This window comes from Exophiala oligosperma, assembly GCF_000835515.1.
Source record: "Exophiala oligosperma strain CBS 72588 unplaced genomic scaffold supercont1.2, whole genome shotgun sequence".
Classification (NCBI taxonomy): domain Eukaryota; kingdom Fungi; phylum Ascomycota; class Eurotiomycetes; order Chaetothyriales; family Herpotrichiellaceae; genus Exophiala; species Exophiala oligosperma.
Genome location: NW_015622819.1, coordinates 1368760 through 1394454, shown reverse-complemented (window position 1 = coordinate 1394454; position 25695 = coordinate 1368760). Strand labels below are relative to the sequence as shown.

Genomic DNA, 25695 nt, shown 5'->3' with positions numbered 1-25695 from the left:
AGCCTTGGTAGAAATCCTTCTTATGTCAGCAAGGCTGGCAACCCGACCGATTCCTCTTGCTTCACACAACCGACCTTTGGTGCGATAGTGCTCTAGTACGACACGCAATATTTTAATCAACGACGAGCTATACAATAGACCCGGGTGAGAAGAGTTTCGAAGACTGCAATAGAGCGATCTTGTCTTCATCCTGACGATAACAAACTCGATTCTTGGTCACGCTTTTATTACTGCGCCTGTTCTCCGAGGAGAGGCTCGTACCATTCGGCACAAACACGCTACCATGTCCAACTTGGATATCGACATGCAATCCCTCCAGTCCCTCCGGTCTCAGTTTGCGCGAGCATTGACAGACTTTGCCTCGTCCTCTTCCAGCACATTCAAGGTCCTACGCTCTGTGCCCTCGTCATCACCACCGAGCTCCTCACCAATTCGAACGCTTTACGTGCTGGACTCTTCCTTCAACCCACCGTCCAAAGCACATCTAGCCCTCGTCAAGAACGCACTGAAGACGACAGAATTTCTCTCAACGTCCTCGGCCCAGTCTGGAACTTCTTCTTCTGCTTCCAAGCCTGCCCTCGGGACCAGTTTTTCCGAGTCTCGAGTTTTGTTCCTTTTGGCGACGGTCAATGCCGACAAGACACCCGAGCCGGCCGACTTCCCTGACCGTCTGGTCATGATGACCCTGATGGCCGAGGAATTGCGGTCTGCCTTTTCAACAGACCCGCCGGTGGTCGACGTAGGGATCACCAAGAAACCTTACTTTGTCGACAAGGCCGCTTCCATTGACGATTCGGGCGTCTACACGACGGCAAACCAGGAGGACCAGGAGCATTTCGAACAGATCCACCTCACGGGATTCGACACGCTCATACGCATCTTCACGGCCAAGTACTACCCCGACCACAAGCCTCCGTTGTCCGCACTGGCGCCGTTTCTCACTCGGCACCGCGTCAGAGCCACGGTCCGCGTGGACAAAGATAGCCCTTCGAAGAATCTCAGGGACACAACAACAACAACGAGCAACGGCAATAGCAAAAACGATTTGTCGAGCATCGATGGCCAGCTAGCTTACCTGAAAGGGATTGCGAATGGGGATATGGAGGACGATGGGTTGAAGAGGGAATGGGCGAGTAGAGTTGACCTCGTGGTCGACGAAACTGGCGAAACCGAAGGCGTGAGTTCGACTAGAATTCGAAATGCTGCGAGAAAAGGTAACTGGTCCGATGTCGATGAGTTGGTTGGGAATGGTGTCGGACATTGGATACGAGAGAACAAGCTTTATACATGATGTTGATACACACACTACAGAATAGAACTTTCGACGACCGTCCGTATATGTCCAGATTCTGCATTGACATCATACGAACAAAACGACGGATGATGACCAACCCGACGGCCAGTTCAAAGCAATGCAGCGGAGAAAAAAGAATCAATAATTGTACATGAACTCGTGAACCTGATACTTGCAAAGTCGATTGTCAGAACACTTTCAGCAGACCACAGAACCACTCGCCCCGGTCCAATCTAACGTGCGTCCACTCATTCTTGACCTCTAACCCAGAAATTCCCAAGGTTCGTTCCCTCAGTCAGAGGGGGGGAGCCTTCTCAAGCATCGCCGCCTCTCTCTCCGGGTCGGACGTCACCCGTGCCTTGGTGCAACCCGACGCCCCCGGCGCCAGGCTTGTCCGAGTCCGAAGCGCCCATGCTCGTCACGGGGTCGGTCCGCTCCAGGCCCTTTGGTCCCTGGTCGGCGGGGTTGTGCATCTGTTCGCCCAACTCTTTACCTCCGGCCGGCGCCCGCGACGAAGTGTCACCACCGCCCAGGTCCCTGCTGCCCAGGTCCCTGTCGTCTGATCTGCTACCACCGCGGCTCTCTTTGCTCGACTTTCCCAGCTCGGTGGCGGGCTTGACGGTCCCCGAACCCGGCTTGGTGTCCGTCACCTTTTCACCGGACGGGGTCAGGCCAAAGACGGCAGAGTGCGAGCCCGGTGCCGCGGTGCCGGTCAGTTTCCTCCCGGTCCCGTCCTCGCCCACGACGGCCGGGTCCCGCCCTTGACTGGGGGACTGTGCGTGGGAGTGTCCCGACTCCAACGAGTCGTCGCCGCCGCCGCCGCTTGTTTCGTGGGACTTGTGGTGGTGCAGAGGGTTGTGGAGGTGGAGGCCGGACTTGTGCTCGGTGCTGTCGGTGGCAGATTTGTTGTGTTCGGTGCCAGTATGGGAAGAACCGGTCGGTGCACCAGTGTCGGCACCGGTGGAGGAGGTGCCAGAAGTCGCGGCACCGGTTCTGCCATCTGCGTGCGTTCCGGTCGTGGCGCCAGTGTCTCTACCCGTAGAGGATGCACCCGTCGAGGTTCCGTAGGTCGCAGCACCGGTTCTGCCATCTGCGTGCGTTCCGGTCGTGGCGCCAGTGTCTCTACCCGTAGAGGCTGCACCCGTCGAGGTTCCGTAGGTCGCAGCACCGGTGCTGGCATCTGAGTGCGTCCCAGTCATTCCACCGGTGTTCGCGGCAGAGGTCGTCCCGGTCGTGGTGGCATGATGAGCAGTGGCAGACCTGCAAGCAAGCAAAAGTTAGAAACTCCTTGTCTCTTACGGTCATGGGAGACACCTTTGGGAAGGGGGTTTTTCTGGTAGACGTACCCTATGTTTGAGGAATTCTGCAGCCCAGATTAGTATTCGTTGAGTCAACAGGATGTAAACGTGGTAGAGAAGGAAGAGCCAAACTTACGTGGCCTAAAGTATCATCGCCAGTGCGATCTGTGGTATGGTGGGCGGTGGTATCGGCAGCGGAAGTGGTGCCTGTGGTAGAGGCATCCTCCTCCTTGTTGTAACCCATCAAGTTGTTGATTGCGTTTTTGGCTGTTTCCATGTTGGATGGCTTTTCTTTTTCAGGTACGGGTTCTTCTGTTTTCTCTAGTGTGTTGTACGTCGAAACGGTTATCACGGTAACGAGTAAATATTTGTTCTAAGCTTCGACTTTGGTCCAAGTTATGACACCAAAGTCTGCACGTAATGAAAGGAGTTTTCCCAAGCGAGATTGTGGACCAGGACAAGGACCAAGCGAAGCAGACGAAGAGAGAGAGGGGAGGGAATAATATAACAAGCTGGTTCCTGTCCCAGCTGCCTTGCTGAGCATGACCAAGTAGGAGGGTTTGTTACGTCTTTGCTCTCCCCAGGATGATGCGGGAGACTGACGCCATAAAAATGCGTCATAGCGCATTGACTTTTTGGGAACAATGAAGAACAACAAAAAAGGTACTTTCAGTAGTACGAGCTACTCACGAATGAATGAGCTTCCAGGGTTTTTACCCAAGCGACGGATACCGCCGTGGCTCTGGGGACCCAGTCGGCGTCGCCTTGAGATCACTGGCCAGTTCCAAGAAATCTGGTGAGAGAGAGAAGAAGAAGTTGGATGTTTGTGTCGTTCGAGGATCATCATTCATCATCATCATCATCATCATCATCATTTGCTGCGGGGCAGAACTTGCTGCGAGGCTCTCGGTATCTTGGAGGGGCAGTTTCATAACCATCGACGAACCAGAGCAACCAAGCAAACGTAAGCTCGCCAAAAGACTTCTGTCAAGCAATAACCAAGGAATTTGCCATGGACTTTTTGGGATCATGGGATTTGTTACACATTTCGCAGTTAAAGCACGATCGATCTTTTCGTTTCGCTAAAGAAGCCACATTTTTCTTGGTACGACACCACCCAAGCATTATTGAGGCTACTTGTGTTTAGTGGGCGATGAGGGGCAGCTTGGGATTCCCTCCTCCATCCTGCATCATCTCTCGTATGGGTACGGAGGCACTATACAGTATGAGTACAAGTATCTTTGGAGCTGAAGTAAGGGTACTGGTACGGGGATTACCATTCCCGGCAGCACGGACATGTCGTCATAGCGTAGCCATCTGGAACATCCCCACGGCTCTTCAAGGAACAAGTTGAAGAATACTACGAGTACTACGAGCACATGCCATGAGTGCTTGGTCGATCGAATCGCCATCTTTGCCGGATCTACACATCTACAAACCAATCACCCTTGCATCGAAACCATTCAGAGCCTCCATGAAGACATAGCCTGACAATTGGCATGCAAGCGAAATACTTTGTACAAGAATTGAATATATAGTCACCGCCCTTTCCATCCTTCTTTCCACCTTGGTTTACATCTATATACATGGAGTAGCACTCCGTATTCTCAAGGCTTTCGCCCGGTTGGTGTCTCCTTGGCGTATTTCGAAACCGTTAGGAACCCGGAGCTCGCCAAGTTCAAAGGTTGGGTCTCGGTGCCGTTTCCAAAAGTATAAGGAGCTCCCATCTTAGATGTGCTGGCGCTCATGCTGGTGGTGGCAGTGGCAGTGGCAGTGGCAGTAGACATTGTCCCGGCGGAACTCGAAGTCTCCTCAACCTTGGTCTCAGCCGATGGCTGGCTCATCATGGCCGAAGTAGTTCCGACGCTTCCGGAGTTGGTAGACGTCTCCTGAACTTGCTTCTCGACGGATGGCTTGCTCACCATGGCCGAAGCAGTGACAGTGATGGTGCTCTTCATGGTCTGAGTGACAGTCACATACGAAACACCACACGCGCTTCCTGCATTGGCAGCGACTCCGGTGTTCGCAGGTACAACAGTGACCGTCTCCGTGGTGGTAGACATCATGGTGATTGTGGTGGTACCATCGCCAGCTGCTGTGGGCTTCACGCCTACTGCTTGATTTTGTGAAGCGCCAGCACCAGCACCGGCACCGGCACCGGCTCCAGTCGGAGAAGGCTTGGTGATGGTGGCATACACGACGCTCGTGACAAAAAATGTCTTCGTCTGGCGGATCGTCGTGGTGACGACAGATGCGGATGCCCCAGAGCCAATCGTCATGGTCAAAGTCTTGTCCTCAACGCTTGTGCTGACTTCGACAGCCTCACTCGAGGTTTCAGTCATATCAGCAGGCATCTTGGCGCTGTTCGTAGTCTTCGCTGCCACCACGGCACTGCCGGTCGAGGCTGTTGTGACTGCTTCGGTCATGGACGCCTCGTTGCTAGAGCTTGTCGAACTTGAAACATCCTCCATTTCGCCGCGGGTAGTGCTAGCCTTACCAGACGAAGAAGTCGAGATGTCTTTTACTTCACCTTTGCTACTGGTAGTTGTGGTAGAGTTGGCTGTCTCAACATTCTTGACGTCTCCAGTAGAAGAAGTGCTCGTGGCCATTGAAGATGTCGTTTTGTTCTCGGCATCAACGCTAGCCTTAGTGCTGCTGGAGGTAGTAGAACTACTGACGACTTCGATTGAGGTCATATTGTTGGCGGCTATTGTAGTTGTAGAGGTGGTCGAGGAGGCCGCGGCATCCTTTGCCGTTTCGACACTGGACGATGTCGTTGTCGTTGTCACAACAGCATCTTCGGCGGCTGTGGTGGTGTTCGCTGATAAATCGGATGTTTTTATAACTGTAGTCACTGCAGCAGCACTCGTGGTCATGGAGGAGGACGACGTCGAGGTCGAGGTCGAGGTGATATCTGCGGTCTCGGAGGATGTGGTGGTCGTAGACGAAGTTGTAGCCACAACAGCAGCCTCCGCAGATGCAGTGGTAGAGCCTGTACTACTGGCCACCTCGACAGCTTCGTCTTCCGTGGTGGTTGTTGCTGCGATGCTACTGGTAGAAACTGCAACATTGACAATCGGAGAAGTGGTCGTAGTGGTGGTGGTGATGTCGGGCGACGAAGTATCATTGCTGTACTGCCGTCTGTACAGCATACCGTCAGGGCGTGCCTGCGCCTGTGCCAACGTCAAAGAGGCCACCAACAAGGTTATGGTCCTGAAATGCATTTTGTTCTTGCTTTTTCTAATTTTCGTGTTTTTCGTCAAGTCGTGTGAGATTGAATCAGAGTGCTTCTGGCGATAGCAGGATCAACCCGCTCAAATGAGTGCGAAATGCGTTCAAAAAAAAAAGAATGACTGAAGACCAGCAGAGATGTAAAATGAATGACTGACGTCGCTAGGACGATTGATTGAACGATGAATAAAGAACGACAAGGGATCAAAGGGAATGCAAAATATGAGCAACCGCGAACAAGTGAACAAAGATAAATACAGTACCGACCTCATTCCTTTGCTAGGAAATTGTAGGAGCATGGCGAACTCGCCCGTGGCCAGACACTCCCGGGGACATCCTTGGTCAGGTCTGACCGGCGAGATCCAGCATGAAACAGAAAGAGATAATGGTGCCTGTGCAGGATAGACATGATTGACTGCGTGTGCAAGATGAGGGTGTCTGATGTCGCACGATGTGGACTGGGGTGGTCACATCTTCAGGGGGAGGAAGAATAGCCGTACCAAGCTTGGTGAGAAGGCTGATTGGTTGCCTCCGGCGCCGAACAGATCGTCACTAGACTTGGTTAGCTCTAGCGTCATCTGGAGCGGATCGACTCCTGACTCTCAAACAAGGTCTCCGACACTTATGGGGATCCATTGACGTCCCTGTTCATCAACCGTCATTGAGTGAAGAATTACGGAGTGTACTCTGTATGAAAAAATTGTACGAGTTACCAAGCCACCTCGGTTAGACGTTGGTCGAAGCATCTGAAGCATTTCTAGAAACCAACGCCCACAGGTCGAACCCCCGGGTGGTCCCAGTGCTGCGTCAGCGCGAGAGATTGTCTTGTACTCCCTATGAGTACTTGTATATACCAATGAAGATGACGCTTAGGTGCTGCGGCAATTTGCTTAGTGCCACCCGGATGTCGTACACGTTATCTCGGAAAGTTCCAGATATGCTTGCAATACGCTTTCCGGAATCCTGGTTGCAAAGCCACGTTTCTCGAGCCCCTCTCAAGAGCAAAGGGGGGATGCTTCGTATTGTATGACACTCAGAGGCCTGGTGCTACTAAGTCGGTCTAGCATCATTGTTTGAATGGACGCCAAGGACCTGCAAAACCCTTCGACACCTTTAATGAGACAGTCTACTCGGTAAAAGCCTCACAACGGGTATTGATCTAGCAAACTTCTGAGTGACATTTTTGTGGCCTTTGGTCTCACCACTTTCCACAGACGGAGCAATTTTGATGTCCTGCCAAATGTCTCAAGTCGTATCAGAGATAGCGACCAAGTGTGAGAGGGATATCATTGACCTTTTCATGGCATCACATTGATCGGGGTGGCCAAAAGTCATTCATATACCGCTGATTATCTGGTTCTAGTTCTAGTAATCGTACATCAACACTGGTGTGGTTCTCCTTCGTCTGTAACGCCTTGTCAGCCATCAACGAGCTTCTCAGTCTGAACCGGACTTACTTTTGATCATTTTCTTCATAGCCAGCACCAAGCTGACTGTCATCACAGCAAAACCAAATATGATACAGATGACGGCAGGAATAGTCCTCCAGCTTCTCGTGCTTAGCTTGATATAGCATAAAGGCGGTAATATGTAGGCAAGTGCACAAGCACTCGTAGCCCCTATCAATTCGAAGACCGCCCCCAAATCACATGTGATGAGGCTAAGAGCCATGGCACTGACAACCAAAGCACTGCTGAAGATCAGATGGCGGTGTGGTTGGTACGGTTCTTCAGGGAACCAATAGTTGTTCATTACCTCTCTGCACACAAAACACTCGAGAGGAAGGGTGGTGAGCATGTTGAGGCCGAAGCACAACCGTGCGATCTGAATTAAGAAATGTCCTTGCGACGGAAAGTTGTTCAACACATTACCCTTGGTACGGTCACCAAAAGCAAGAAACCCTGCCAACGCCATGACAAGACAAGCAACGAGTGAGATAAAAGTGCTATAGTGTGTGACGGTCGCAAATCGATCTAGCGTAGGTGTCTTCAAAGAGCCGTAGATAAGCAAAGAATTATGGTGGCAGACAAACGCTAGAACGTTAGTCGAGCCCTGGTCAAGTAGTCGAGTCGGACTCACCGAATGAGATAACTCCAACGGCTTGAAAGAAGCCGTCGTTGATAAAAAACAATCCGTTGATGTTGCCCCGCAGGTCTGGATCGACAAATGGTCCCTGTGTAACAACAGTTACGATAATTACGAGCATACTAATCAATGCCAGTGTCGATGCTTTTGCAAGCTGCCATAGTTAGCGAGTTTTTAAGGCGATCCTGAGGGACATACCTTTGCAATGTCTCGATACAAGCTCAAGGGCCAACTGATCCCCAGGATGAACAGGATTATAACCGCCCTCCGGTCAGTTAGAAGCCACAGAAAGGGAACATCTCTCAGCCCAGGAATCAAAGCTTCCAGAACATGTGGTATCGTATCGCCCACGATAATGCAAAAAGCGATCATGCCACCGAATGCAAATGCCCACTGCGCAATTGATATTGCAATAAGCCCACTGTTACCAAAGCAGTGTTGCATGGTCGCTTGGAACGAATCTGCGCCCGACAACTTGCTGTTGATCACTATCAAACGTATAGTCCAATCCACGGTGATTGTAAGCCCGACGAGGAGGAGTATTCCCATTGTAAGGCCTGCCTGCCGGAAGGCGTATGGTTGACCAATGATTCCCGCACCAATAATGGAGTTGGCCATGTTCATGAACGCACTACGCATCCCACTCTTGGGTCGAGCATCTGGTAAATAATCCTCCGGCTGGAAGGAGTCCGACAAGAATGGTGACTCGGCCGGCGGAGTTATATCTGTGAGCAGCGGTGCATGCTGACTTGGAGAACTGAGATAGTCCTCCTCTTCCATCCACTCTTCCGGAGGCGGCTCATTTTGCCCTTCGACCAAATCGAAGCGTACCCTATTTGTAGTTCGCGGTGTACCATCTGGGCGTGGATGGGAGAGGGAGGACTGCCTCTGAGAAGTAGGACGAGTCGACTGATTCGAGATTATGGAAGGATCCTCATTGTGGTCGGAATCGTCTTCAGTCGAAGACAATAGAGGAGCGTGAGTGTCGAGGCTGCCTTTAGGTGTAACGTTGACTGAGCCATCAGAGTGCTCGTCATCAACGGTCATCGCGTATGGAGTTGCATATCGTCTATGTGTATTCGACTAAGGTTGAGCAACTTTTGGTTTGGAAGGTGTTCACATTGAAAGATCGGTGCACGTGCCGAGCGGAGGTTCGGTCATTGACTGCCCGAGTCCGAACAGAGCCTCTTCTTATCTTGGAGTTACACCACGAAACATGCCCTTAGACAGATATTGTGTTGAATATAGAACCTCTTCTTTTCATTTTGTGTATTACGATGAATGCATGTATATACGCTATGACTGGGACAAATTTCGCTCATATACTCTTATCGTCGAGTATTAAAATACCAATGTCCATCCGATGATCAATGCAAGAAAGGCGCTAGACATGACGCTCACGCCCGTCCGCGATGCCGATGAAGCATCACTACTGTCTGAACTTCCAAAAGGACTGCTGTCGCCTGGTCCAGATGAGGTTGCAGGGGTTGCAGACGACGATGAGGAGCCGCGGCCACTAGCCGACGCTGCCGTAGTCTTTGATGACTTTGCAGAAGATGTATGTGACGCCGACGCGGTTTTGGTTGACGAAGAGGATTTCGTGGATGTCGAACTTCCAGTAGAACTTGAGTTGGCACTTGACTGAGCACTCAGTCCAATCTGGTTGTTATCAAAGTCGAAAACCGTGTAGACGTTCTTGAGAAAGACGTCACCCAAAATCCATTCGTCGGGTCCGAACGCCTGGTGCCCGATGACTTTACTTTGACACCCATTTCCAAGGTCCTGTCCCACGTAATCCTTTGGGGAAACAGCGTAACGAACACCGGAAAAGGTGAAGTAAAGGTTGACGTTGCTGGAACATGGCACAACGAAGATTTCGCCGTTCTGAGTGCTGCCAGGAATCAACGAGTGCAATTTCTGGGCATCGGACGGTGGCATCAATATGTACGAGGTGCCCGTATCGAGGATGGCACTCTTGCCTGTGAAGCCAACAGCCTTGCCATCGACTCCGGCGTCGTCTGCAGGAATCTCCCAAGATGCATCGTTTGCAACTTTGGTGTAGCCTAGCTTACCACTGAACTTGGACGAATCGATGCCTCCGAATGTTATCTGTCCATCCTTTGTGCCGTCTGAAGCTCGCTGGAGATGCACGCCGATTATGTTCTTGGAAAGATTTCCCTGTTGATCCAGTACTTCCATGATGGTAGGTGTGCCCAAGGCGTCCGAGCTGGGACGACCTAGACCTAGGATACCATCCATAGGGTAATTGTTGAAGTCGTCCGAAGCAGTCGAAGCCAACCCAAACCCCATATGAAGAGTATAGTTGGCGAGGCTAACAGTGTCATTTGCTACAACCCCCTTGACTTCGCCCGTACCATAGGCTAGGCTCCATGTTTGTGAAGATTTCTGCAGGGACGTCGAATCATCACTGCCAAAAGTGTTGTGAATCTGGCAAGCCTTCGAGTTGCAATCCGAACCCATAACCCAGGTATTTGCTGAACCACTATCGATCAACATGTACATATCCTGTCCCGAAGATCCAAATTTCAAAATAGAAATATAGGTAAAGTCCGAACCGTCCGAGTCAATGGCCATGGCGTTGGGAATAGAAGGTTTATTCGAGGAAACTAGCGTAAAGTCGTTCTTCCTCTTCGTCTGTTCAACACTTTAGCATCGCCCCTCACATGGAAATTACCAGTCGACCTACTCTGATCTTCTGTATGTCGACTGTAACGCCTCCTGAGCCCTCTGATGGGCGAGACTCGGGCTTGAATGGAATGAAACGCCGAGACTTGCCTCCATGGTCGTCATGATATGGATAGAATGCGAACACGCAAGGTAGTAGTAGCAGCCGTGGAAGCCATGTTGTATAAAGGAGCATTTTTCTTTTATTAACTCATAGGATTGAGGATGTCGCGATCTTTTTTTCTTCGTTCGAGGAGCCAGTCCAATTTATTGCTGTGGTTGCATTAATTAGGGATATTTCTCGTTTTGTGGCCAGCCAAATGAGTGATTCTGTCGCAAGATAGTCGGTGCTTGTAAACAGAAAGAAAGATGAGAAATGCTCAATCAAGAGATCTCACGTCAACGTATCTAGACCAGTTGGCGAAGCAGTGAGGATGTGAGGGAGCAGAGGGGTAGAGGTTGTAGACTCAGACGAGGAACAACACGCATGTCTTGAATGTAGGGACCGCAGTTGACAGCCCGGCCTTCCAGGACATCCATTTCGCATCGAGCGCCAGCCTTTGCCATGCCAAGTTCCTCCGAGGCATCTGTGCTGTGTCTGTGCGGGTCTTAACACCCAGGGGTCAGAAAGAATGGTACCTGACGATCACTTGCATTCGTCCCTGGGAATGTGGGCTTTGAAACCAATGACAGATGGCGGATCCTCACACCCAGCCTCTCGCTAACCAAGTAATCTTGGGGCGTTGCCTCATCTGGGAATAGAGCGAAATGCCCTTCGTAGCGAGCAGGGAATCCAGGCAAACACTGACTGTGCAGCTCTCAGATACAGATGCACCTCCAGATGATCATCCTCAATATGTTCAAGCCCCTCCGGATGGTGCTACCCCCCGGATTATTTGAGCCCAGGCCAAGAGTGCTTCTCGACACCAAAATGATAAGTTACTTGTTCAGGGGCTCCGTTGAAGGTTGCATGTGCTCCGTACATAGTCTGTATGCACTGCCTCCTCGTGCAGCTAAGCCGATGAGACATAATGTGGAGACTGCCAAAGACACTACGGACGCGTCAAGTCTGGAAGGGAAGCAGAGCAACCATGAAATGGAAGATCGTTCTAAGCAAAACATATCAGGGAGCGACAAGTGCGCAGTGCACAGAAGAATAATGTCCAAGTCAGCGAGGGTCTCATCTCCCAGCCTCCAAAAGGACTTCGTATTATTAAGGGAAAGACAACGCGTTCTGCAGGCAGTCATAATCGTCGAAGCGTCGGCGTCCACGAAATCATGCGACACCGCACAGCTCATGCTCTGGCACCTTTCTGTGGGCCACCCAACAGATCATCAAGAAAACCGGACCAAACCTTGCGGATGGTCTGCTCGTCTTTGTCTTTGACCATATTGGCAAATTGTTGGGCGCTGTTGCCCGCCTTTTCGGTGAACACTGTGAGCATGTCGACCGACATTTCTTTATCATGATGACCATCATGTAAGTCGCTCATCGCACTGGCCGGTGTGCCTAGGGCATCGCCAACCGCAGATATCTGAGGCTTCATGATCGTTTCTGCACCCTGCGTGTCTTGATAACCTCCTGCAGCTGCATCGAGCTCGGGGTATCTCTCCAGGACCGCTTCCGCCTCTTGTGAGCTGATGTCTGGCAGAATGGGAACTCGGATCTCCGGTGGCTGGGGACCATATTGCTGTTCGAAGAGTCTGGGTAGGTAGGCGAAGTCAATGGTTGACGAATCATGGACAGCTTTGGATTCTCGCGATGTATTGAAGTGTCGCTGACCGCCGGTTTCGGAAGGACTGCTTCTTAATCAGTGAATGCATATCGATTGCAGAAATACAACTTACCCAGATACCGGCTTCTTGGTTTGTTCAACAGCAATGCGCCTCATTGCCATGGAGAAGGCCCGTGCCTGCAAGCTGTCATGACCAGCCAGGCGATCAATGAGCTCGTGTTTGGTTCCAGAGGCCGAGAGGGTGCGTTTTTGGCATTCTTGACGAAGGTCTTGTAGATTCCACGGCATGTAGGTGGTCTTGTGAGTAGGATCAATGGGTCGTGGATGGGCGTGAACTCCGGTTATGTGGAGTCCCCGTTTGGCCGGAGTCGACCCAGAGGATCGTTGAAGGTTGCGAAGCGCTTTGAAGGAAGACGCACGAGGAGCAGCCATGATGGACGGATGTTTGTGTGTAGTTGGGAAGTTGAGATCGTGTGACTAATGGATGGAGTGGTAGATGGTATGGTCTATGTAGTCTTGCGGTGGGTTCATAAGAAGAGGTGATGAATCGATGATCAGATTTGAGGAACTGTAGCTTTCCTAAATATGGCGGTGATGGTGTAGCGAAAGGAGGGGAGTACGGAAGAGGTCGGAGTGTAGGACGGAGGAGAGGAATGTGTGCTATTGATCCTTTATCTTGACCTGTCGGCGTTCAATTGTTGAGGATGCTCGTAAGCCACAAGCTTCGGTCCCCGCGCCATTGCTCGCCTAACACTCCGTAGGGACGCTACTCTATAGGGACTGAGTTGGGGCAACGCCAAAACTGCTTCCGCGCAGCCATCCATCCCTGCCCATACCTGTTTGATTCGTCCATTCCATTCTGGCGGTGTATCGACCGCAGGATCATCACGCACCGCATCTCCTGATCCTGCAGTACTTTGGCTAAAATGCGGAGAAGCAATTGGTGAGCATGATACTCCGTACGCACCGAGTATCATCAGTCGCAGTTGTCTCCTCTGTGTTTGGGATCGGCAGATGGTTTTACCAGGTGGCCTTTGACGATTGCAAGGTATCCGTATAGCACCAACGTATCTCGTATCTCACCCTGTCCCTGTGAGTCAGTAGTTTTGAGGCTGATGACTTCTAAAATTGGCCGATAGGGAGAAGCTGAGAATCCACCGTGGCTCGTCCGCCGGCGCTAACATTGTAAGGATCCATCCGGATTGACAATTCCGATATCAGCTTTTCCTCAACATCATTTCATCCCTTTTCGCGGATCTGATGCCATCTAGCAGAGGCGGCACACCAAATGACGATGCTTTGACATGCTCATAGCTAGGTGGTCTTGGATACCTTGAGATTCCTCACATCGTCTGCCTCTTCATGCTTGTTCACTGTAGCTGTTGCATCCACAGATAACTTTGGTGTACCCCTGCTGTACTCGATGCTCTTGGTTTCCAAGAAGCAGTAGCTGGTTGCGAGGAATGTTTGGTACACTGCAAATCGCCTCTTCTTGAATTTGTTTGGAATTGTTTATTTCCAGGTGTTGGGCCTCAAGGCAGCCAACAAGGCCATGTCCACGAGCAAGAGGTATTCATGGGACGTGCTATCTCCGCAATGTTTTCTCTATTGTGTCGCTCCTCCCTTCTTCTGTTGCTTCTGGCCTGTGAATTTTTGAATGGAATGGACGGAGATGGTAGATGGCGGATGAAATGTACATGGGCACGAAGGCTATCTCGAAGCGTAAGGCTTTTGGTTGAAACATGCTTGGACTCCCTATGCAAAGTTGGTCCTTCTTTGTCTGCTCTTCAACCTTCACCTTTTTCCCTACAGTCTTTCCCTTTCTGTCTTGTCGCTCTGTCGATAATTCTTTTGATGTGAATGTCACTCAGCCTGTGATTTCTGATCCTTTAATGCGCTTGTGGTTTCTCTCACTCTGCAGTACCTGAGAGCACCCCTCGCTGCAACCCAATCTTCTTCCCCTCGTTGTATCTATCTCGACGACTCAGCGACGCAAGCAAGAGATGGTTTGCCAAGAGTGTTTATTGTTTGTTCTTGTTAGCTGGATCTGAAAAGTTGAGTCTCACATCTCTCAAAATTTCATACCTGTCTTCTCTCCACCGCCTTTTCTTCATATGCACTTCCCTCAATCGCGGTGTCTTACCATTTAAATTGTGTGGCAAGACTTCCCTCAGGCTCTACTCTAAGGGTCTCGAGTTTCAGATACGCGGCTTGAGGACTGTTTTCGGTTTGTTTGAGCTCGAGAAAGTCCGGCGCGGTCAACTAACAGTCAGAAGTCTTGTAACGTTCCTATCACTCCACGCGATCACTACCTCCGACAGATATTTCTTCCTACTTCGTCAAGCAAAGTTGCGAACATGGGGCGAAAGAACCGCCGTAAGGTAAAGGTTCAAGACGAGGAATCAGAGGATGGCCCTGCCTCATCCGATATGTCGCCCAACACGCGCAAAGAGTATGAAAAATCACAGATCATGAAAGTGAGGAGAGCCCTATACGCGACCGAGTGGTCGATGCTGATATATTTCACAGGCAGATCTTGGTCTAGCCACGGCCGACCACATCAAAACCAGCGACTATCGTCGTCCTATTCAACAGAACTTCGATCTTGTCCGCTTGTGTGATGAGGAAGGCAGCGAGGAGAGAAAGCTTGCTGTAGAGAACAAAGTGCAGACATCCCAATGGCTCAGTACGACATCTACAAGTTTCTCCCCGAGTTTTCTGTTTCTGACACAATCTAGAATGGGGGAATACAGAGGAGGCGCGAAACACTGCGTCCGGTGACCGTCAACTTGGAACGGGCAATACTCATCGACGGGCTCTCGCCGAGTCTCTTGCAGAAACGAGTCGGCAAGCAGGTCACGCATTAACCCTGGCAGACACGTATCATGACCGAGGCAGCAAACATCCCAAGGGTGATTTGAGTATAACGGCTGGTAAGAGAACAATTTCAGTTGAACAGTATGTCAATATAGCTCTCAATCTCTACATATCTGCTAACCCTGTCTCCAGAGCCATACCCAAGGGACCCGCGAAGATATCTATCTCAGAGATGTCGGCTTTCAAGAAGAAACCTCGTCCAACTCCTCTTCAGGGGCGTCCATGGCCTCCCTCAGCTCTCGAAGGGTCTCCTTTCCTGTCAGCACCAGCTCAACCCATATCTTTCGGGAAGATACCCACGCCGCAGCCTCCCTTTACTGCCATTGCAACTACTTTCCAAGCTGGCACAACCATTGATCAGCTCCGGCCGCCTAAGTCAGCCGTGCTACCATCTCCGCGTCTGAGATCTAGACAATGCGTGCCTTTAGTCGATGCATCGACATTCATGTCAAGTGCCACAAACATGTTGGCTTCGAGGCCACAGTCGAAGATGCAGGAATCCCCAGCTGGAACTAGTCTTTCAAATACTGCTGCTGCTCCTGTATTGGAAACCCAGGCAGATCCTCGGCAAGAAGGCGGCGGCATAGTCACTCAGTCCGCTCATAATGAATCCGCAATCCGCAAGGTCCCTGTAACAGAATTTTCCTTCTCTGCCGACGCAGCACTTGCAAACACACAGGTCTCCACCCATACAGACGGTGCACCTAGCTCTGCAGTACTTTCTGATTTCTCACCCGCCGCCGAGAGTGAGCGACTGGTCAAAGATGCCAATGGCTCTCAATTTGGCACTCCCCTTGTTGGTCTAGGTATTCAAGGCCCCGGCTTTGAAAAGATAACCTCGACGAAACCCAGTCTCCCTCCAAGCCCGCTCCCTACAGGCCTATCCTCGCAAAATGGGAGCTTATTGGACTCGCCTATTCTTGAAGACATGGGTGGCAGTGTCCTTGTCGCTGACAAGAGCAAGGAGAAAGAGGTCGTTGTGATCGACGGAGTACGATACATCCCAGAGTCCAGACTTTTGGCCTTCAAACAGAGCATCGAAAAACGTGCAATCACTATTCGCGAGGACCCTCTTTCGCCTGTTTCTCACAAAGAAGCTCCGCCGATCAAGCCTGAAGTGCAAATTCCGCCATTGGCGCTCTCCACGAATGAGCCTGCCAAAGCAACTGTAGAGGTTCCTACCAAACCTATCAACCCTTTTGAGTCACGAGGTACTGCTCCTGAAAAGACGTCAGATCCAGTGGTTCCACATGCCGTTGTTCCTGAACCATCTCAAGTTCCCCAACGTCTGCCACTGACATTGGACGAAGCACTGGTTGTCGCTGTAAACTCGCCTTTGGCTGCGTTGATTACGCAAGGGACTGCTAAAGCATCTGCTAAGGCCAAAGCTACAAAGCATGCGATTGTGTCGAAATGGGCAGCACCTCCTGGAGAGGTTTATGAGTCACATCAATTGAGCAAGGACATTTCTCAAATTGATCTAGTTGATTCTGAGTCTGTTGATGCAAGCAGCCAAGTCAAGCAGCCGGTTCTGCAATCAAAGTCTACGAATGGAGGTCACTGGGGAAAGAAGCCTAAGCATAACCCATTCGAAGCAGTGCTAGCGCGCGTCGAGTCAGAATCAGCATCGTCTGCCGGTGAAAAGGAAGCCACTAATGTCATTGGTGACCAAAATGCGTTCAAAGCTCCCGCTAAACATGCTGCAAAATTTTCCATGTCTGTAACTGCACCAGCAGCTTCGTACTCCGCTCCGAAACGTTACTTTGCTGCTCCAGGCCCGGGATATGCGCTCCTTCTGGCTGACCTCGTTCAGAAAGAACCATCGACCTCTGCCTCCGCTTTCGATGGCGAGAGTGACGACGAGGAACTGTGAGTCAGACACCCAGCAATCGGGTGAGCTTTGAGGCACATCACAGCACTGCTCGCATTATCATCACTAAGGCGCTGGAGACCTTTCAAGAAGAGACACGTTCTCAAGGCCATCCAGTCTCTTCTACGAGAACACAGAACATTTCGACCTTTTGCTGCCCCCTTGTATGACCACCAAGAGTTTCAACCCCCTTTTTCAGGTTAACCATTCGACAATGATCCTCTCAAATGGTAAGTTTTTGGTACTCTGCAGAGTCTTTCTACATAATACTGATACATGTGTTGATCCCAGCACATGCACAAAATAAGAAAACAAGAAAAAAAGTCGAAAACCAACAAAGAAACTCCACGAAACAGCTTCTTCGCCCGGCTCATATCAACGACTGAGTCGAGATCTCCCCATCTCGGTTTACGGTTCGCAGCTTAAACAAGCTTGCTGTTGCTTTTCCTCGATCCTGTACTCCGGTCTTTACTTCAACGTGGAGACGAAAAGGAACTTCGGCTGGCACCAGCTGGCACGAGCTAAAAGTTCACAAAATAGCATCGGTCTTCAACAACCTGTTGCTTACCCCTCACAAACTTGGCTCCCCTTGCTTTTTGCGACACCATTTTTTGACGCCTGTATGAGATACACCACAGGGCTCCGGACGATTGGACGGTCGGTCAGGGAGTGCCGCAGAAAAAATGATGACATAAGCGTCACTCGAGGTGACAAGGAGGGAGAGAGAGTTGAACAAGGCAAGATTCAGCGATTTGGGTGCGTGCATGGTGCGCACGTACCCTTCTACGCTGCAAGAAATGGAAATCCAGCCCTTTTGTGGACTTCTATCTATTTTTTTTTTGTCAATTAGCTAGCTTTCATTACCCTCGAGAGCACTCGTCATCAGAAAATGGAAATTGATCCAACCCAAAAAAGTGATCCCCTAATTGCCACCGCCGTCCTAAAAAGCATGAGCGAGTAAGAACTTTAGAGCGCCACTACTTATTCCACACTCCAAAGGCGGAAATGTTCAGGAGGAATTGCGAGGTTGTATTCAAGTCTGTGGCTAGATGCTATCAAGGCACTGGCACGAGGCGCCATCATACAGACTCGGAGAGATTCCTTGAACTGGAATTCGCCAAGTTGCAGGAAACACTCATTCGGGACAGGTAGAGAGGAATCACCTCATTGGAATCCTCATTTTCCGGCCCCATCAGTCGTGACCTTGGTCAATGCTGGATTTTCTTATCTCGGTTGCAGATTCAATTGGCAACCCTGGATCAATTCTCCCTGTCTTGACAACTCGTTGCGTCGTGATTCCCAAACTCTCTTTTTTTTCCCTCGAAGGTATTGAAGGTATGAGCGCTTGGTCTTGGTCATGTGAATATTCCCAGCCAATCTCATTTCGGTCCGTGACAAAACATCAGAGAAGAGCGGCCTTGAGTCTTGTCTCCACGTCTGCTCCAGCTCTCTGTCTCACCATGCTGACCACCCAGTCCTGCTGTGCTTTGCGGGGGAGTGTCTTCAGGCGAGACACGTATAGACCCAGGGTCTCCGGCCTCGATTGGAGATCGCTCAGACCGGAGGTGATCAGCCAACGTTGTAGACGTTGAGGATCGGCCAAGATGGAATCATCAGAGGTCGGGCCCGGTAGCTCTGTGCTTGACACTGTGGCTGAAGATCCAGCGGGCGGCGTCGGCGCTGGTTGGAGCCTCGCAGAACGAGTCGTCAAGTCTTCGCCTTCCGAGTCGGAGTCTACATGCCTCAGTACAGCCCCGCTAGCAGGTTGATGGTTCAGTTGAGAACGTTGCCCATCGTTCTCGTCTTCATCTTCCTCGACCCTGGCAGCCCGAGGATTACGGGACACTGACACAGCCTGACTCGGCTCGTCATCATCTGATAAGGGTTCGAGATCAGGCATACTATCCCCATCGTCGTCTTCATAGATCTCAGAGTTATCACGATCAGCGTCTTGATAGTAATCCCACCCGCCGGCCATACCGAGACCTGCGGCAGTCACTCGTTCATTTGGTGCTTCGTCGTCACTGCCAAGTTCGGCTTGTAACATTTGCTGGACCAACTCGGGCGAAATGTTATCGCCGAGCAGTTCCTGAAACTCTTGAAGAGCAGCTTGACCATCGGAATCGCCGTTCACATCGTTGGGATCCGCTGGTGTTTGGAACCAGCGCATTAGTCGTGTAAGAAGACCCCCCGTCATACCAGCAGTGACTCCAGCAGCGTGAAAGATGGCCTGAATTGGGCCATCGCCAGCTTGCGCAGCTGCTGGGGCACGTATGACGAAGCCATCGGAGTCAGAGGACGGAGGAGGTAAGACATCGTAGGACGAGGTAGGTCTGGAGGTGAAGGAGCGGGGCAAGAGCGAGATGAGCGAGGGTATTTCGAGTAGCATGATGTGACGAGCTTCCTCCATGGAGATTTCGAGTTTTGGCGCAGGCGGCGCTGCAGCTATGGCGTCGCTGTAGTGCGATAGGGTCTCTGCTACTTCACCGAGCAGACTTATCGTCTCTGGAGTGTTCCATAGGTCCTTGGCACGTGTGACATAGAGCTGCGTGTGAAGCTTCTCGGCATCAGTTGATGGTAATTTTGCCCACAAGGATTTGGGAAGAGGCGAGATGTCGAGTGCTGAAGCCAATGCCGACAGGATGTACGGGTACTTGTGCATAGCGACGGCCAACTGTCTTCTTGCCTCCTGCGCTTTCCCTGATCTGAGATATGCAAGAGACAGAGAAATCTGAATATTCGCGAGGAAATCCCAAGCTTGCCCATAAGCATCATCCGAGCATATATCTATCAATTGGGCATGCTGGCGGCCTCTGAGAGCGAGTTGATCGATCATTAGCGTTACTCCATAGGGATCGGTAATTGGATTTAGTTGAAGAAGAATCTTGGACCACTCGAATGCCGTTCGCCATGTACCTCTCATCTCAAGGTTCTTGATATACCGCCATATTGCTAGGTAGAGTTCACGGTTGGCAGTCTTATCGAAGGGCACCCGTACAATACCTGTTCTCAGCGAAGCCGGAAAAGAGCTGTGTACTGACTTCCCGAAGGAGAACAAAGCTCGCTCCAATAGATCTCCGGAGACTGCGTGGTCCCCTTGGTGCTTCGCGATTTCAGAGACCTGTAGTAGGGTGGCAATGTGGTAGGGATACATGGAGAGCAAGCCTATCATCCTTTGAGGATCCATGGATTCAACTGCCAAGCGAAATTGTACTTGAGTCTCTTGGTAGAGTGTATTGTGCATGATGTTGTAGATCTTCTCGAACGAGGTCGTGCTCGAATCTGTCTTCGAGCCATTGACGTACTCCATGCTCAAGCCACCGCTTGTGGCCAGCGGCCATTCTTCTCTGCCTTGCACGAAAATATTCCTTCGGTGTGCAAGCGCGCCCAACTCTTTGCCTCTGCTTCCCACACAATAACGCCCTGTGAGCGCAGTCGCCAAGTCAACTCCGCCTTGTAAATTCTGATCACGACGCCGCTGTTGACGTGGTGGGGTGCGGGACTCTGGAGTCTCGAGAGCAATGTTCCCGAAAAGACTTTTCATTTCATTCACAGGGTTGAGATTCTTTTCGTCTACCGCAAGTAACTTGGTCGCCCGCGCTTCCCAGGTGGACGTTTCATCTTCAACAGCGGTAGCCGCTCGGGTGTCCTTCACTGCCAATTCTTTGAGGGCTCGATCGACCTCGTCTCCTGACTCATCTTGCTGTATCGTGGTTTCCACGTTCTTGTTCTTGGCCTTGCTCTTGCCTTTACCTTTCCTTTTCTTCTTTTTGGACTTTGAGGAAGAGGATGGGGGGTTTCGAGATTCTGTGGGAACTGCAGCCTCTTCGGCTTGGGATGTCGGCATGTCTTCTTCTGACTCGTCCTCATTATCCGCGGCAGCCTCTAGCATGTCGAATGCATTGGCCGGACGGTTAGATGTGGGTAGGGCATCTTCTTCTTCCTCTTCCTCTGATTCCTCGGCCTCTTCGTATGCCTTTTTGGCCGCTTCGATTTGTCGCTGGAGTTCTTGCTCACGTTGGAGCTTTCGCAAGGCTCTGGAAGACATAGTGGCAGACTCGGGGTAAGATCAAACTCTCTATATATTGGTCAAGTAAGCAGTGATACTGCAAGATCGTTGGGAGGGATAACGAGCAAACGGCGTAAATTTATTTCAACAACGCTGCCTCGATCTTCGATTATTTTGGTCTTGTCGATATGACGCATCAGTCTTTCGGTGACCTTTTAAGTGGTGTTAGCGGGGCATAAACAGTCCTGCTAGCACTATTAGGGCTCGCCTAATCAATCATCCGGTTGGCTGGACTCCTTCTAACCCGAGCCTAGCTGCCCCGTCGCTAAAACAACATAGTGAGCCTCGTGAACGGTGCAGGCGATGATGATTCTTTGAATGTCGCCAGTGCCCTTGGTGAAATTCATCGTCGATTCCTTCACATCAAACCCTTTCTCCATGTCGTCGCCCTCATATCCTTGACCTGAACCGCCTCAATGCGTCGAGCAGCCGTTTTCGCTCTTCGTACTGCTCGACGCTCTGCATTTCGCAAGCTCCTCCCTAAGTCGGTATTATCGTCGGCGAGCAATGCAGCACCCGTATCTGGCTACTCTTCTGCGGTCATACGAAGATACAGCACCTCTCGGCAGCCCTTGCAGGCTTCTATGCGTCTCCCAAAAATCCCAATTGCCTTTGTCGGGACGCTTGGGGCCATAGGCGCATGGTACGCTTATCGGGGTGATGGCCCTGAACAACTGCTGCGAAATCCGACTGCACCATTTTCAGCCCAGCCGACGAGAAGTTTGAGCACAAAGCCAGACATTGCCTCGCCAACATCGGAGCCCACCAGTCCTGCTCCAGTAACTGCAGGTCACGAACCCAATCGCAAGGCATTGGTAGTAGACAACGACCAATTTTTCACCGGTGCAATTGTGGGCGAAGGACCATTGGCAAAAGACACTGATGATTACGGGAGAAAAGTACTCGAGATGATGACCCCAGAGCAAGCAACGGAGAGGCTGCGGAAGAACGAACAATCATATCTTGTTGGTCGAGGACGAGGCGTGGTCCGGTACGACGTTGTCCAACTGCCTAGCAATGACCCCATTGAGGATGACCACTCCGAAAAGATTGTAGAAGTTCCAAGCTCTGTCGCTGCGACAGATGGAGCCGCTTCCTCAGACTGGATGTTTTGGGGTGTTTTTGATGGTCACTCCGGCTGGACGACTTCGGCCAAACTGCGTCAGGTGCTGATCTCATTTGCTGCACGCGAACTGAACAGCACCTACAAGGCCGCATTATCTGATGCCAAATCGCCATTCCCTCCTCCTGCTGCCATTGATCAAGCATTGAAGTCGGCCTTTATCAAGTTGGACAACGAAATCTGCCTTGACAGTGTCAGCAAGCTGAGCAAAAACCCTAGCAAACGCCTCGCCGCTGAAATCCTCGCCCCCGCACTTTCTGGCTCATGTGCCTTGCTCTCGTTCTATGACTCTCGCAGTAAGACCCTGCGTGTGGCCTGCACTGGTGACAGCAGAGCGGTCCTCGGACGACGCAACACGCAAACCGGCAAATGGTTCGCTACACCATTGTCTGAGGATCAAACCGGGTCCAACCCCAACGAGGAAGCACGGATGCGCGCTGAACATCCTGGTGAAGAGCACGTCATTCGCGCCGGTCGTGTTCTGGGTAATCTGGAACCCACCCGAGCCTTTGGCGACGCGTTCTATAAATGGTCACGCGACACACAGGACAAAGTCAAGAGGCATTTCTTTGGCCGCACACCACATCCACTGCTCAAGACGCCTCCGTACGTCACGGCTGAGCCCGTTGTAACCAGCACATCTATCGAGCCGTCTAAGGGTGATTTCGTGGTGATGGCGACCGATGGCCTCTGGGAGATGCTCACAAATGAGGAAGTCGTTGGTCTTGTAGGTCAATGGATTGAGCAGCAGAACAAGCAAGCGAGTAAATCATCGAACAATACCGCATGGTTGACGAGCTGGTTCAAATCTTCATCTCCAGGTGCCCTCCCAGTCGAAAAAGGAGGAAATATGGACAAGACTGGACGCATCGACAATGGCAAGGCTGGAAGTGGAGAGAAACCAATTCGCCAGCAACAGTGGGATGTCAAGAGTGAGAAGAATGGGCGCTTTGTGGTCGAGGATAAGAACGCCGCAACACATCTTGTCAGGAACGCACTCGGTGGGAAGGACCGAGACATGGTGTGCGCGCTGTTGACGTTGCCGAGCCCGTACAGTCGACGATACAGGGATGATCTGACGGTCGAAGTCATTTTCTTCGGAGAAGGAGACAACACCGGTGCCGTCGTAGTCAATTCGGAAGCTACGGCGCAGAACGGCGGAGAAGGTCTAAAGGCGAAGTTGTAACCAATACAATGAAGACTAGAGATGTACTTCCAATGGCGGTTATGCTTTGGCGGCTCACACCGGTCACTCGACTAGCTGCGGGCAATTGAAGCGATTCAAAGAGTTGGAAGATGGAACAACAAGCAAGCATCGAGTGGAGTAGGTTTTGTACTGTTTACTTCGGTTCGAGTCTTGTCTTCTTTACTAAATCATTCCAGTCTATGGTCATGGGTAGAGGAGGGAGTAGGCATGGCTAAGATTGTAAGAGCTAAAATCAAGGCTCAATGCTAGCGAAAGTAACATCAAAGAACTCATATTCCGTTCCAAATCCATCTTTTTACAGCCTCTAAATTCCCGATGTTTCTTCTGCCCGGCGTATATTTTATACACGCACTGGGGGGTGCTCGTGCCCCCAAACACGCAATTCTAGACTTGTCCGGTTGCATGCAAACCTGGTCCAGATATCCCTTCTCTCGACCGCAATAAGTATATGACAACCTCTGTGGGATGTCGAAAGCCTTCCAACCCCAGTGTTGTTGTGATGTGGCCATTACCCAATTGGGGAACCCGATCCAGCGGTGGCATCTGTAAGCGGTCCGTTGCCATTCCTGAACATTTTCAGGATAAGACAAGAGACTCGGACACGTCCATCGCATTTGCCTTTGGCGCGGTGATCTTCCTTCGTCAAGAGCTGTAACCACTGCCGTATCGGGAGGAAACACTGTTCGAGGCGCTGTTATACCTGACTTCATTCCAGAGCCAGATTCACAATAGCAATAACAAGATCGCTAGTCTCTCAAAGTTCCGCGTGGTCTGTTCAATTAGACTACGACGTCCATCGTGTCCTACAAACGTCACGTCGGAGCTGGTGCCATACGTTTCTTGTTGACCTCAAGTATTTCGAGGAGTGTCTTTCTGACCTTTGGGTTTTGGTACCCTCGTCTCCAAAACTTCCATTGACTTGTTGATGCCGAGGGTGTATCTCACGAACGGACGCTGGACCATTTGCATCCCCACACTTCCGATCAGATAGAGGACGACGGCGGACGGCATCTCACCTCTGATGATCAGATAGCCGAAGACGAAGGGGCTCGCCGCGAACAACTGGGATATCATGAGGATCCAGACCTCGCGGGTCCTGGCCCACCCTTGATCCATGCCCACGATCTTGCTCTGCCTCTGCTTGATATCTTTCCCGAGCATCTGCCAAATACTGGCTCCCGACAAGGCCGCAAACGTCAAGGGTAGCACCCAGGTATGGTCGAACTGAACCAGGTCCGGGAGCCAGAGAAAACTCTCGCTCGCTAGACCGGGTTCGGGAGGAATCACGGTGGTAGTCGCGTCTTCGCCCGACTTTGTAAACACGCTCAGCAGTGTCCTGTCGTCCCCCGACATACTCCTGACGACCTGGGCGTTGATGAACCAGATGGGTAGGAACGAGAACTGCAGAGCAAGTCGGGATTGCCAGCTCATGTAGGTGGTGTGTCGTTGGATGTCTTTGAGTTTGGTCCGAAGCTGCGTCTGTACCCACGACTCGGCCAATTGTGCAGACTGATCGGTCCCCTGGGGGTATTTCATCCTGGCACGATCTTGGTACGCCTTCCGCCACCCCTTGAGGACACCGGCCACTTTTTGTTCTTGCTTGTTGGCTCTATTGGTGACGTAGAGGATGGGGAGCCACGCGAGGCGAAACGCCACGGCCGTCAAAGGGATCGAGAGGCCCCATGACAGTCCGCTCAGGTTGTGGACCTGTTGAAATGCAGCTTCGGAGAGTTGGAGGGCTTCGGCGACGAGGTGGTTCGGTCTCGAGGCATGGAATCGTCTGTTCAAGCGGAGGGCTTGAATGCCGCTGGTTCGTGAGGAGGGACGAAGAAGCCGTCCATAGCTAAGTAAGGAATTACTAGGTACGCATCGTATAGGATGCCGTAATGACATTTGGGTGGTGGAAGTAGACGCTCATCAAAGCGAGCCGCAAGGAAAACTCATGCACATTGCTGGTTATTGTACGTGAAGTGGTTTGCGGAGAAAAATGGCTAGAGGAATGCAATCCGCAACGCCGACTCCCCCTATCACTATTGTTATTCGACACAACATTTCTCAGTACTTTGCATCGATTCGTTCAATTAAAACAATGTTCTAATCTTTTGTATATAGTCGAGGTCCCGTTACATTTACTTCAAGTCCTCAAAGTCTGAGAAAAGTACCATGTGTTCTCGCAGTGCCAGCTTGTGTCTAGTCCTCCATACCTCGTCTGTCTTCCAG

The 25695-nt window shown here is 51.2% G+C and overlaps 10 protein-coding genes across 10 annotated transcripts; 3 read left to right on the top strand and 7 right to left on the bottom strand.

Annotated features, from left to right (window-relative positions):
- Positions 1-283: 283 nt before the first annotated feature.
- On the top strand, positions 284-1329 carry PV06_01966 (uncharacterized protein; the record flags this gene model as incomplete). The annotated part of the gene is made up of 1 exon (XM_016402604.1): positions 284-1329. The coding sequence occupies one exon, from the start codon at positions 284-286 to the stop codon at positions 1289-1291; it is 1008 nt and encodes a 335-aa protein (XP_016266501.1). The 3' UTR covers positions 1292-1329.
- Positions 1280-3123, bottom strand: PV06_01965 (uncharacterized protein). The gene is made up of 3 exons (XM_016402603.1): positions 2729-3123; positions 2641-2657; positions 1280-2554 (listed from the first exon to the last, which is right to left on the bottom strand). The coding sequence occupies exons 1-3, from the start codon at positions 2867-2869 to the stop codon at positions 1609-1611; spliced, it is 1104 nt and encodes a 367-aa protein (XP_016266500.1). The 5' UTR covers positions 2870-3123; the 3' UTR covers positions 1280-1608.
- A 1076-nt stretch (positions 3124-4199) lies between these two features.
- PV06_01964 (uncharacterized protein) lies at positions 4200-5816 on the bottom strand (the record flags this gene model as incomplete). Its single annotated transcript, XM_016402602.1, has 1 exon — positions 4200-5816. The coding sequence occupies one exon, from the start codon at positions 5814-5816 to the stop codon at positions 4200-4202; it is 1617 nt and encodes a 538-aa protein (XP_016266499.1).
- A 1386-nt stretch (positions 5817-7202) lies between these two features.
- Positions 7203-8955, bottom strand: PV06_01963 (uncharacterized protein; the record flags this gene model as incomplete). Its single annotated transcript, XM_016402601.1, has 4 exons — positions 7203-7228; positions 7281-7856; positions 7903-8062; positions 8107-8955. 4 exons carry the CDS (start codon positions 8953-8955, stop codon positions 7203-7205), a joined length of 1611 nt encoding a protein of 536 aa, XP_016266498.1.
- A 184-nt stretch (positions 8956-9139) lies between these two features.
- PV06_01962 (uncharacterized protein) lies at positions 9140-11118 on the bottom strand. The gene is made up of 2 exons (XM_016402600.1): positions 10616-11118; positions 9140-10563 (listed from the first exon to the last, which is right to left on the bottom strand). The coding sequence occupies exons 1-2, from the start codon at positions 10787-10789 to the stop codon at positions 9250-9252; spliced, it is 1488 nt and encodes a 495-aa protein (XP_016266497.1). The 5' UTR covers positions 10790-11118; the 3' UTR covers positions 9140-9249.
- Positions 11119-11538: 420 nt separating this feature from the next.
- PV06_01961 (uncharacterized protein) lies at positions 11539-13011 on the bottom strand. Its single transcript, XM_016402599.1, has 2 exons — positions 12442-13011; positions 11539-12393 (listed from the first exon to the last, which is right to left on the bottom strand). The coding sequence occupies exons 1-2, from the start codon at positions 12759-12761 to the stop codon at positions 11889-11891; spliced, it is 825 nt and encodes a 274-aa protein (XP_016266496.1). The 5' UTR covers positions 12762-13011; the 3' UTR covers positions 11539-11888.
- Positions 13012-14686: 1675 nt separating this feature from the next.
- PV06_01960 (uncharacterized protein) lies at positions 14687-17887 on the top strand (the record flags this gene model as incomplete). The annotated part of the gene is made up of 5 exons (XM_016402598.1): positions 14687-14806; positions 14859-15015; positions 15068-15250; positions 15302-17306; positions 17368-17887. 4 exons carry the CDS (start codon positions 14687-14689, stop codon positions 17077-17079), a joined length of 2238 nt encoding a protein of 745 aa, XP_016266495.1. The 3' UTR covers positions 17080-17306; positions 17368-17887.
- PV06_01959 (uncharacterized protein) lies at positions 17877-21253 on the bottom strand. The gene has a single exon (XM_016402597.1). The coding sequence runs from the start codon at positions 21122-21124 to the stop codon at positions 18479-18481; it is 2646 nt and encodes an 881-aa protein (XP_016266494.1). The 5' UTR covers positions 21125-21253; the 3' UTR covers positions 17877-18478.
- Positions 21254-21465: 212 nt separating this feature from the next.
- On the top strand, positions 21466-23774 carry PV06_01958 (uncharacterized protein). Its single transcript, XM_016402596.1, has one exon. The coding sequence runs from the start codon at positions 21562-21564 to the stop codon at positions 23452-23454; it is 1893 nt and encodes a 630-aa protein (XP_016266493.1). The 5' UTR covers positions 21466-21561; the 3' UTR covers positions 23455-23774.
- PV06_01957 (uncharacterized protein) lies at positions 23633-25402 on the bottom strand. The gene has a single exon (XM_016402595.1). It carries the CDS (start codon positions 25366-25368, stop codon positions 24325-24327), a length of 1044 nt encoding a protein of 347 aa, XP_016266492.1. The 5' UTR covers positions 25369-25402; the 3' UTR covers positions 23633-24324.
- Between the last annotated feature and the right edge of the window lie 293 nt (positions 25403-25695).